General features: G+C 47.2%; 1 protein-coding gene across 3 annotated transcripts in view; it reads right to left on the reverse strand.

Moving 5' to 3' along the window:
• Positions 1 to 11,066, reverse strand: part of LOC146563361 (rap guanine nucleotide exchange factor 1-like) — a 28,985-nt gene extending 17,919 nt beyond the window's left edge. The window contains exons 1-7 of one of the 3 annotated variants that reach the window (XM_085295756.1): positions 8,883 to 11,065; positions 8,226 to 8,849; positions 7,922 to 8,049; positions 6,567 to 6,778; positions 6,340 to 6,496; positions 2,516 to 2,760; positions 536 to 650 (exon numbers count right to left, since the gene is read on the reverse strand). In XM_085295756.1, the coding sequence (XP_085151882.1) occupies positions 536 to 650; positions 2,516 to 2,760; positions 6,340 to 6,496; positions 6,567 to 6,778; positions 7,922 to 8,049; positions 8,226 to 8,253 (885 nt within the window). In that variant the 5' untranslated portion in view covers positions 8,254 to 8,849; positions 8,883 to 11,065. Of the gene's footprint in view, positions 1 to 535; positions 651 to 2,515; positions 2,761 to 6,339; positions 6,497 to 6,566; positions 6,779 to 7,921; positions 8,050 to 8,225 lie in introns of all 3 variants that reach the window. The other 2 variants (XM_085295757.1, XM_085295755.1) reach the window with 2 other exon arrangements.
• Between the last annotated feature and the right edge of the window lie 1,539 nt (positions 11,067 to 12,605).

Consider the following 12,605-nt stretch of genomic DNA (forward strand, 5'->3'; position numbering starts at 1 on the left):
CACACACCCACAAATACACACACACAAACACACTCACACACATTCACAGACACTCACACACATTCACAGACACTCACACACACTCACATAGACACACACACACTCACACAGACACACACACACAGAGACACACACACACACACACACATAGACACACAGACACACACACACAAACACACACACACACACACACACAAACACACACGCACACACACACACTCACACACTCACACACACACATTCACAGACACACACACCCACAAATACACACACACAAACACACTCACACACATTCACAGACACTCACAGACACTCACAGACACACTCACACACACACATTGACAGACACACACACACACAAACACACTCACACACATTCACAGACACACACACAGGATAAATCTGGATTAAACCCGGACTGTCTAATTTCAGCTTCAAATAAAGATTTTCAAAATAAAAGACCATAAAACAGATATAATACATATCCATGTAAATATACACAGTTACGTGTGAATGTGTGAATCAGTGAGCATACCTGTTCAGCTGGTGTTTCTGTTTCAGTCTCTCTTCTCATTGGTGCCACTATGGCAACCCTGCAGGGGGTGGGGCTTAATGTTGATTGGCGCTTTTTGGGAGGCAGAGCTGGAGGACTGAAACAGACAGACAAGTAGTTAAAACCACACCCACCAGTGATGTCACAATTGCGTAGTACACCTTTGCATGCATGCAGCCAGGTGACAAGCTGAAGCAGTTTGTGTTGGGAGAGGCTGAAACTGAGCATGTGCAGCACAGGTGGCAGTTGTTTCGTGTGTGTCATCACCAGGTGACACAACAATTTAAGGCATAAATTCCCAACATCTGGCAGGTGAAGCGACGGTGTCAGTGCCCCACTTTCTGCTGGCTCATCACAATCCCGACAGAAAAAACATTAACACCAGGGTGACGCGCAGAGCCAGCCTCACATCTGGCAGGATGAGATACTGACAGGAAAAGGTGCGTTCTCCCTCTGAGCGAGAGACGTCACACTGTAATCCACTGGGTTTATACCTGTTGATGACATCACAGCGTCACAGTCAGCTGAACGTCAGTGACATCAGCCTGCACAGGTGCAGATCAGGGAGACAACAGGTGCTCTGGGGAGGCAGCAGCCATGCCACACTGAACACGTCCGGCCTCCTCGGACCTCAGAGCCTAAGTGCCCGGTTGGTCCGTGGAGGGGAGACCACCTATAGGTGGTGTAGTTTGAAGCAGCTGGAGGTGATGTGGTTGTGATGTCCTCTCTGCTCCTGCAGCTCCTCACTGTCACAGGGAGTCCAGCTCTTTATGCACACTAGCTCCATGAGGTTTGTTGCTCCCAGCACAGGCTCAGGAGGGTGGAGGACACCAGGAGATGGGCACTAGACGAGGAGAGCCGGTACCCAGCAGCAGTGCTGCCAGAGCGCGAACAGGAGCACGGGTGGGTCACACTGCTCCAGGAGCTGAGCTCACAGCATCGTGCATGCGGCCCTCGCCCTCCACACAGCAATAATTAATAAAGACTCAAACTAATCAGGACAAACTGAAATCCGAAAATTCACTCTGGAAACAAACTGAAAGTAAACAAAAAGTCAAACTGAAAACTGAAAATGAGAAAATACTAACGTCTAAAAACATCATCATGAATTAGCTCCAACTAATTGTTATTGATGATCCACAGCAGCGCTGTTATCGATCAGCTGCTGCACACTCAGCCTCAGACAGCCTAAACCTCACAGTTCTATTAAAAGACCACGAAACTGCCTGCTGCCGCCCTTTGTCACCCCCACTTCTTCTTCTTCTTCTACTTGGTATCATGCAGAGACAGGAAGTGTGGGTGTGTGGGGGGAAGGGGCATGTGTGATGTGTTCGTTTGCTCTACTTCCTGTTTCTTCCACAGATCTATTTCTGTTCTTGCAAACTGTTTTCTGTCTGCCTGAATGACTCAGCCAGACTGAACCAGACCGAACCAGACTGAACCAGACTGATGCAGACTAAACCAGACTGACCCAGACCGAACCACACTGAACCAGACTGAACCAGACTGAACCAGACTGATGCAGACTAAACCAGACTGACCCAGACCGAACCAGAATGATCCAGACTGAACCAGACTGAACCACACTGAACCAGACTGAACCAGACTGAACCAGACCGAACCAGAATGAACCACACTGATCCACACTGATCCACACTGATCCACACTGATCCAGACTGAACCAGACCAAACCATACTGATGCAGACTAAACCAGACTGACCCAGACCGAACCAGAATGATCCAGACTGAACCAGACTGAACCACACTGAACCAGACCGAACCAGAATGAACCACACTGATCCACACTGATCCACACTGATCCAGACTGAACCAGACCAAACCATACTGATGCAGACTAAACCAGACTGACCCAGACCGAACCAGACTGACCCAGACCGAACCAGACCGAACCAGACTAAACCAGACTGAACCAGACTGGACTCAAGTATTTTAAGACTCACCTCTGTCCCAGCTGGGGGGTCACCTGAGTTAGCGACTCTGGGATGGGCATAGGAGGTTTGGGAGGAGCTGAAAGTATTTGCTCCTCCTCTCTCTTCGTTGGCTCCACCCCCATATTCTTGTCCTTCTCATCAGCAGGATTCCTGCAGGTCGATATTGCCTGCTCATCAAACCCTGATGACTCTGGCTGGACAGGTGACAGGGGGGCGGAGCCTTCTTGTCTCTCTGCAACCAATCGAACCAGTTCCTGAAGAATCCATGAGAACAGAAGTGAGTCAAAGCTGTTTCAGACAGATAAAAATATAAGGTCCATTCACTGGCTCGTCTCCACTGAGACACTGAGAGCAGAGTGCAGTGTGATAACCATAATAACATGACATAGAACAAACAGAAAAGTGAAGAGAAGCCAGACATGTCTGCGGCTGATCTCTCCAACACTGAGGGAGTCCCAGCAAAGCTGGAGAGATGGATGACCACAGGAATCACGTAACCTTCATTATGGCGTTAACAGATAAGTATGACAGGGGTTTCTGGAAGCAGCTGGATGGACTTCCCCCACTCTGTGCAGGAGTCCCTCAGGGCTGCGTGCAAAGCCCACCTCTCTGTACACTCACAACTGCACACCAACCACAACACCAGCTTAGTCATCATGCAAGCTATTCTATTGTATTTGTGATGATGCAGTGGCAGGAAGTCCTGGCATCATGTATAATGACTGCTGTGATGGTTTCACTACATATACTCTCAGGGTTACGTGGTGGAGATGTGATTAAACATCTGCTGCAAATGAATTCACAACCTTAGACGTGCTAATGTGATGCTGACATATGCAGATATGAGATTATCTTTAGGCTGGAATATGAACAACTGTATAAACGTGATTCACAGTTGGGTCCATACATTTTTGGACAATGACACAATTTTTGTAGTTCTGCCTCGTCAGTGGATTTTAAACCAAACAATCAGGACGTGTCTGCAGACGTTCAGCTTTGATTCGGAGAGTTTAACTAAAGCTTTGCTTTAACTGTTTATGAGTTACAAACATTTTACACACAGTCCTAATTTTCAGAGGTTGAAAACTAGCAGGACAAACCAACATACGTTTAAATATAAAGACTCTTTTTAATACACGGGTGGAAGTCTGCCTGAAGCCTTCAAGAACAGATTTTACAGACCTGTGCAGCTAAAAATGGTCCTGTTCCTGAGTGCACCCAGAGGTTTGCACCTGTGACGGCAGCTTTGACTGTGGACCTGAACACTGCTACAGCTTCTTCCTCGAGGTGTTCCTGACTTGATGCTTTTTGTAACTATAATTCTGTCTTCATGCACTTTAGTGTCTTCTGTGGACTCTGTTGCTTACAGCATTCGTTCATTCTAACAATGAATCAGACTGCTGATTGGGTCACTTCTAAAGTTTCTGCTCTCTGATGGGTTATTTTGGTTTTTCAGCATAATGACGTCCTCCCTCATCTCTGCTGACATCTTTCAGTCATTCGGTCTGTGTTTCTGGAGGAGCTCAGAGTAGAGCTGCTGCTCCTCCGCATCGAAAGTAGCCAGCTCAGATGATTCGGGCGTCTGATAAGGATGTGTCCTGATGAGGGGTTAATCCTCACCTAATCATGAAACTGTTGTCCAATTGCTTTTGAGCTTCTGAAAATGTGGACTGTGTTTAAAATGTCTGTAATGATTGAACTATTACTCTTGTTAAACCGCTTAAATTAAAGGTGACGTTATGATCTAAGTTCCTCTAAGGCGTTGTACCAAGGCAAAATCAAAGCCGAGTCGTTGTCCAGAAGCTTTTGAACCTGACTGTAGTAGAAATGTTGGAGAAAGGAGCCGACTGTGCTGAAGAAAGACGGATCCAGAGGGGAAGTCAGCTTTAACAATGATCAGGTCTATTTAGTGCTGCCCAGGAGCAAAATAATGAGAGCACAAAAGCATTTGGAAGATGGACAGAAACATTTAGCATTGATAAGTTGCAGCACGTTAAAGTCTTCATTATTTTTAATGTGAGCATTGATGAGACAGCAGCTCTCTGCAGCCCAACAGCGCTCTGAGTGGAGATACTGAACTCTGAAGCCGTCGGCTGAAATCGGATAATTGATCAGAAATATGAATTCATTATTAAAAGGACAATTAACATTTAAATGGAAAAAGGGGTTTTTTTAGTGGACAAAGAGTTTTTATAGTTTTTGTTTCCATTCGTGGGGGTTCCAGTGCAGTTTGAGTTCAGATGGTTCCCACAGCGAGTTCACTGGTTTCACTTCAGGTTTTAATGCTGAAAAATGTTTAGTTTCAGTTTTTATGAGTTTCGCTGTTCGTCGTGCACATTTCAAGAAGTTCAAACTCTGAAGCCTCACAAACATCCGACTGACGCTCATGTGACTCTGTCGTCCTCGTCTCGTTATCGACCGTCTCGCTCTTTGTTTTCCACGTGAAAACTCTCACGTGTGCTTTAGCTTTACATTCACTAAACAGAATCATCTTTATTTATGATTTTTATAGCCAAAAGTTTTAATATGGAGGGAAAAGAACACGATTAGCACATTTAATCTTGAGCATGTTTGTGCAAATCACGACTCACTTTGACTATGAATAAATCAACAAAACAAACTGCAGCTGTGAAAAGAAAGAATTAAGGAAAAAAGGAGAGTTTCAGACGAGAGCAGCGGCAGCTCGAACAGGAAGGCCGAAACGACGACGGGAGGAGGAGCAACACACCACGCGGACCTGGGTTCAGCCAATCAGAGGTTTCATCAAAGTACTAAAAATAGCCTTCATATTTAAAATGGTGTTCGTTTGTCCCCTTACTTCTGAGCATCTGAAACTGTGACACAGCATCAAATATCCACTCAGCACAGTTTACCTCATGAAACAGTTTGTGAGCCACAAACCTCTAACGTGTTCGACACAGAGAATTAAAGCATCATTTAAAATAAAACTCAGTGGACACGTAATAAAGAGCTGCCATTCATGTTTGTGTCGTTTTGGGCCAAAGAGCTTCAGGCTGACATGCCTGTGTGGGATTGTCATCAGAGGTCAAAGGTCAGTCTGGCTTAAAAAGAATAAAAGTATTTCAGAGGTCTGAGGTTCGTCGTTGTCGGGCTCCTGAATGGCACTCAGGAATATTTAACGACAAATGGACGAGTCTAAGCAGAAGCTGTTTTTAGAAGGACGTTTCCCTCACAGACGATTTCTGTTCCCGTTTGTCACAAGATCTGTTCGAATACTGAGAATGTATTTCTGCGGACTCAGCGAGCCCATCGAGACACGTGACGACGTTTCAGGAGCTTCAAACACACTTCAGACAGCTGGTGACCATTACGCTCTGTGAGACCACAGACGATCAGAGGCAGGTCACCGAGCTCCTCACCGCTGCTCGGCCTGAACCCACAGACTCAGGTCCACGCCATCAAAGCACGACTCTCAGAACCCGCTGCCTTCACTTTCTCAGCTGACTGAGCAGTTTTGGCTCGTGATTCGAGAATTCGAGAAGCTGGAAAACCCGAAATTAGATGTTGAGTGAATGTGAAAATAAAAATCTGGTACAAAAAACACCAGAAGTCCAACAAATGTCCCGTGAGAGTTTCTTTGTTTGTCCATTTTCTTTCTTGTTGTATGTGTTTGTTTTGTGTTCTCTGTTGTTGTTTGACTGACTGATGTGGTTTATTGTTTGTTTTTGTTTTGTTTGTCTTTATTTTTGCTCTGTTTGTTTGTTTGTATTGTTCTACAGCCTCACAGCAGTGAAGCGCCTGGGGGCGAGCTGCTGCCGTTTGATGCTGTATAAATAAAGCTAAACTGAATCTAGTCTGTGATTGGTTCTCACCTTGACGTTGTCCAGCAAGGTCCTGATCACTTTGGTAACGCTCTCTGTCGACTCCTTGTTGTCGTGTGAGACGCTCTGCAACATCACCTGATCGGTCCAGTGAATCAGCTGAGCCAGAGAGCGGTAGAGGCGAGCAAGACAGGCAGCGACCGTCTTACTGCAGGGACACACACGGGTCAGATGGAGGACACGGCGTGTTCAGAAACTGCCACGTCAGTGACACCTACCTGCTGTGTAGGCGAGGCTCCAGCTGGACCAGAGTCTGGATCGCCTCCAGGACCCCCCCAGAAGCCCCGCCCAGCAGACCACTGACCACAGACTGGTTCAGGACCGGTTTGTCCACGCCAGGTTTGTCAACACCCAGTCGGTCCACCAGAGCCTTAAAGTACTGCAGGGAGCTGACCACGGCCCGCTGCTGGTCCGCGAACACACCTGACGACTGCGCGCGCGCACACACACACACACACACACACACACACAGTTCTTCAGCATCAGCTGATAAACTTGAAAGAAGTAGGGTTAGGAGTTAACCTTACACAGGGGACTTAAAGAGGAAGTTGATGAAGAGCATCTTCATCAGCTGCAGATGTTTGAGCTGTTCCAGCATCAGATCTCAGTGCTGGGGCTGCTCTCAGTTACTGCGGTCTGTTCTTTGGAACGAGCTGGCCTGAGATCAGTTACAGGTGCGAACATGCAGACTCAGACACAGGCGTGCACTCGTCAGGTGCTGTCGTTCTGCTGTCACTCCCTCTCCACAGGGTTTCATGATTTTATGTGTCTATCTTCTGTGTGGAGTGCACAGAGGTGCGTGTGATGAAATGTGCGCTATAAATACGCTTGTGATTGTTACTGTGTGTTACAGTGTGTGATGATGATGCCATTAGAAGGCTCTTCTGAGCGTGTGCAGGAGATGCGGTCAGCTGACCTGAGCTAAAAACACACCTCCTCTGAGGTCTTCAGACTTCCTTCCTGTGGTCTGACCAATCAGAAGCTGACATTCTGTTTGGAGAGCTGTAGAGGAGACGGACCATCTGGCTCGTTCTCAGCGTTCAGGTCGAAGCAGCATGATGATATGATGGGCATTAGTGCACATTCATGGGTAACTGTGACCTCTACAAACACCATTAATGCCGAAGGACGTCTGCTCCACCCAGACATCCACCCTGATCTTTAAACAAACCTCGCTGAGGTCAGACTCCAGCAGCCTGACCTGAATGCAGGCCGGACCTCCACCCACAGAAACATCTGGAGCTTTGTGAAACTAAAAACACGGCAGAAGCAGCTGGTCTGCTCAGCTTTGACAGAGTTACAGAGGAGCTCAGAAGGAAGCCTGCAGCTACAAAAACTTCCTTCTAATGTCCTGTTTGGAAAATGTTCTCAACCGATCGATCAGCTGGTTGGCTTTTGGGCGACTGGCAGCAGGTTCGTCCAGGTCCTGCAGTGCACATATAGATTCTGACGTCACGCGATGTCACCTCAGCTGACGTCTGAGGACGGTTTCAGGTTCAAGGTGCTGATGTGACTGCGGGTCCTCACAGAGACACAAAGACGTGTGTGTGTGTGTGTGTGTGTGTGTGTGTACCTGGGGCTGCTGCAGGTTCAGGTCAGGTGGTTTGACTCTCAATGATGGGGTGAGTTTGACAGGACGTCTCGTCCGCTGTGGGTGGAGCTTATCCTTCAACCTCATGGTGAGATATGCAATCTGGGAGGCTGGGGAAGAGGACCCCATCATCATCATCATCATCATCATCATTATCTTTACATTAAAAGAAAAAAAGAGTCCTAACAAAGTCCTGAGCGCTGGCAGGAAGTGCCATTAGCCTGCGGTGGCTAACAGTTAGCCTGTGAGAAGAGAAAGAGTAGAAGAAGAAGAGGAGGACACTCACCTGTCTTACTCTCAGCCCGGGAGGACATGTCTGCAGACAGTTTACTCCTCTGCTCTCATGTCAGACCCTTGCTCTTCTTCTGTTTGTTCCTCTTCTGCTGCTCGCCCTCCACCCGCCTGCTCTCTCGTCCTCTGTCTCTGCTTCAGTGTGTCTTCCTTCCTCGTTGCTTCTTCCTACTTTTGCCTCATTTAAATGAAACTCAGCCTCTCAGTGAGGATGATAATGTTGCTGAGGTCACAGAGCTCTGCGGTCCCACAGCTCCACCTGGTGGTGGTGAGCAGATGGCACAGCTGAGCCTGCTGATGGAGCTGAGCGTATCAGAGGCAGTATGCGTGCTTATGTTAGTAAACAGACTGCAGTCATCAGGATTTATGAAGGCGTTAAATATAAAGCAAAGAAATTAGCTGTTCTACGACTGTTTTCATGACTGTGTTATTGTACCAACACCATAATCATTCCTGTCCTTTATGGCAGTATTTTTACAGAACTATCACGTTACATTTATTATAAGTTTATAATAACTGATCTTCAGTTACTGTGTGGGCCTCGGAGTGCAGGAGCTGAGTAAAAACGTGTTTCAGTAATAATCCTATTTCAGGAAAAAAATTTGTTTCAGTGACAAACCTGTTTAGGTAAAATCGTGTTTCAATAACAAACCTTTTTAAGTAAAAAACATGTTTCAGTAAAAACGTGTTTCAGTATGTACTTCTTTTTCAATGGTACTGTATTTTTGCTGGTGAATGTTGAACTTCTTTGAAAGGTAACCAGTTGGGTGATCAACACCCTGCTTGTCCTCCTGCAACAGCACCGCACCTGCACCGCTGGCGCTGGCATCCACCTCTAGTTTGAAAGGACGTGTGAAATCAGGAGCGGCAAGTACTGGAGTGCTGCAGAGGAGAGCTTTGGCAGACTCAAAAGCATTCTGGCATGTGGGCGACCATACGAATGGTTTTGACACACTTGTGAGACTGGTGAGAGGTGCAACTACATCTGTAAAATTCTTACAGAAGTCGCGATAATAGCCGGCCATTCCAAGGAACCGGCGAAGCTCACGTCTAGTGCGAGGCACAGGGAAATCTAGGATAGCCTGGATTTTGGCCAGAAGAGGGCGCACCTGACCCTGACCCACCTGCTTCCCTAGATAAATCACAGTGGCCTTACCAAAGTCACATTTGGCAAGATTTAGGGTAAGGGATGCCTCTTTCAACTTTTCAAAAATCTCAGTGAGTGTTCCAAGGTGTTCTGACCAAGTCTCTGAATAGGCTACAATGTCATCTAAGTACACTTCACAACTTTTGACGCCACCTAAGACAATGTGCATAAGGCTAGGATTGTGCCAGGGGCATTTCGAAGGCCAAAAGGCATGACGGTGTATTGGAGGAAGTGATCAGGAGTGACAAAAGCAGAAATTTCAGATGCACGTGGAGTGAGGGGAACTTGCCAATAACCCTTTAATAAATCCAGCTTGGTGACAAACTTTGTGGAGCCAACCCTGTCAACACAATCCTCCATGCGGGGAAGAGGATAGGAGTCAGGTTTGGTCACATTGTTCACTTTTCGGAAATCGGTACAAAAACGTGAGGTTTTGTCTTCTTTCGGCACAAGAAGGCACGGGGAACTCCAGGCACTCGAACTAGGGACAGCTAGACCGTTTTCCAGCAAGTAAGAAACTTCTTGCTGAAGAAGTGCACGTTTGGTAGGGTTCAGACGATAAGCATGTTGTTTGATCGGAGGGTGGTCACCTACATATGTCATGTTCGAGGACAGTAGTGCGAGACGTAGTGTCAGCAAACAGGGATGGGAAAGTATTGATCAGAGAGCACACATCGTTCTGGGCAGCGTCATCTGAATGTTTTTAGGTGGGATTTCAAATTATCCAATATTTCAGAGTTTCTGAGTCGGGAGCAACCCTCAGCACAAACGAAAACTAAGCCATCACTTTCTGGGCTATACTGAGACGGGGATGCTGGCACAACTACCGGCACGGCAGCGGGGGATGAGGAGGAGTTTACACCTGCATCACGAACAAAATAAGGCTTCATCAGATTGACATGGCACACACTACGGTCTGGGGTACCTACAACATAATCTGTGTCACTCAGTTTCTCTTGAACAGCATAGGGCCCACAGAACTTTGCCTGGAGAGAGGATCCAGGAACAGGTAGGAGAGTCAACACTTTGTCACCCACTTCAAATTTTCTCTGCACAGACTTTTTATCAGATTTCATTTTCATTTTCTCCTGAGACGCGTGCAATTTCGCAGGCTTTATGCAGACGCTCCCTAAAGCAACTTACGTAATCTAGGTTCAAGGTTCAAGGTTCAAGGTTCTTTATTTGTCACATGCATAGTTATACAAGTAACACACAGTGAAATGTAACCTGACACACTCCTCGACATGTGCAAAAATTGGGGGGGGGGGGGGGGGGGTGTAGAAGAAGAACATTATATATATATAATGTTTGCGGCCTTATCCAGCAACTCGTGGTACTCGAGGTCCTCAGACAACCGCTGCAGCATGGAGATGGGCTCATTGAAATTAACAGGCATCGGGATCTTAGACAGCTCTTTGCCGATGCAGTTTTTCATGATGCTCCAAAGGTTGAGGGAGTAGTTTGGTTTGTCTGGGATGCGTGTCCGCCTCTTCAGAAGAAGGAACACGAGAAGCTGGAGAAATACCAAGGGCTCAGAGAAGAGCTCGAGAGGATGTGGAGAGTGAAGGTAACGGTGGTCCCCGTGGTAATCGGAGCACTAGGTGCGGTGACTCCCAAGCTAGGCGAGTGGCTCCAGCAGATCCCGGGAACAACATCGGAAATCTCTGTCCAGAAGAGCGCAGTCCTGGGAACAGCTAAGATACTGCGCAGGACCCTCAAGCTCCCAGGCCTCTGGTAGAGGACCCGAGCTTGAAGGATAAACCGCCCGCAGGGGCGTGCTGGGTGTTATATATATATATATATATATATATATATATAGTATATACATTGTGCATGTGCAGTAGTAGCAGCCAGCAGGTGAATTCTGTACATTAATATGAATAGACATCTGACTATTTTACAGGATAGACAATATAAACATATTTAAAATTAAAGGAATTGAAATGTACATTGTTCCTTGGTTTAGTGTCTGGAAGAGTCCTGTCTCAGTCAATTATAGATGATGTGAGAGGGCGGGTGTGTGTGTTTAGGGCACGGATGGCTTGGGGATAGAAGCTCCTCTTGAGTCTCTCTGTCCTTGCCCGGAAGATGCGGAACCTTCTACCAGATTGCAGAAGTTGGAACAGTTTGTTGCCAGGATGGGACGGGTCCTTCAGTATCTGCGCTGCTCTAGTCCGGCATCTCCTGGTGTAGGTGTCCTGAAGCGCGGGGAGAGCAATCCTGCAGCAGCGTTCTGCTGTACGGATCACTCTCTGGAGAGCTTTTTGGTCCTTCACACAGCTGTTCCCGAACCACGATGTCATGTTCTGTGTGAGGATGCTCTCCACAGTGCCTGTATAGAAAATCCTGAGGATCTTTGGAGAGACCCTGAACTTCCTCAGTTGTCGTAGGTGATACAGGCGCTGCCTAGCCTTTTTGGTCTGGACCTGAATGTGGGCAGCCCATGTCAGGTCTGAGGAGATGTGGACACCAAGATACTTGAAGGACTGCACCCTCTCCACTGGAGCTCCATTGATGATAATGGGCTTGTAGTCTCTGTGCTGACCCCTTCTGAAGTCCACCACCAGCTCCTTGGTCTTGCCGACGTTCAGCTGGAGGTTCATCTAGTACGTACTGCTCGGGGGTAGCTGTGCCGGACAGATATTTCTCTTTAAGCAGCCGCAGAGGACCACGCACTGTGTGTCCAAACACCAGCTCTGCAGGACTGAAACCCGTGGACTCACACTCTCTCTCACCGCTGGAAGAAGTGGCACACCCTCGTCCCACTCTCTTTCTGACTCGAGGCAGAACTTCCTCATCATAGCTTTAAATGTTTGGTGGAAACGCTCAAGCGCACCCTGTGATTCGAGATGATACGCACTGGAGTTTTGATGCTTTATGCCAAGCAATTTTAAGATCTGAGCAAAAATCTTGGACATGAAGTTTGACCCTTGGTCCGTTTGAACTGATCTAGGCAAACCGAAAGCAGAGAAAAAGTTCACTGAGGCTCTGACAACAGCTTTGACTGTAGCGGAATAGCCTCAGGGAAGCGTGTGACGGCGCACATCAAAGTCAAGATGTACTCGCTGAAAAGCCTTCAGCTAATCCAAAATGCTGCAGCAAGAGTCCTGACAGGGACTAGAAAGAGAGAGCAGATTTCTCCTGTTTTGGCTTCCTGTTAAATCCAGAATTCTAAATCCTGCTCCTCACATACAAGGTCTTAAATAATCAGGCCCCATCTTATCTTAA

This window comes from Mchenga conophoros, linkage group LG12 (genome assembly GCF_057382185.1).
Source record: "Mchenga conophoros isolate Kocher_MC1m ecotype Shallow Benthic linkage group LG12, M_conophoros_male_GT1.1, whole genome shotgun sequence".
Taxonomy (NCBI): Eukaryota; Metazoa; Chordata; class Actinopteri; order Cichliformes; family Cichlidae; genus Mchenga; species Mchenga conophoros.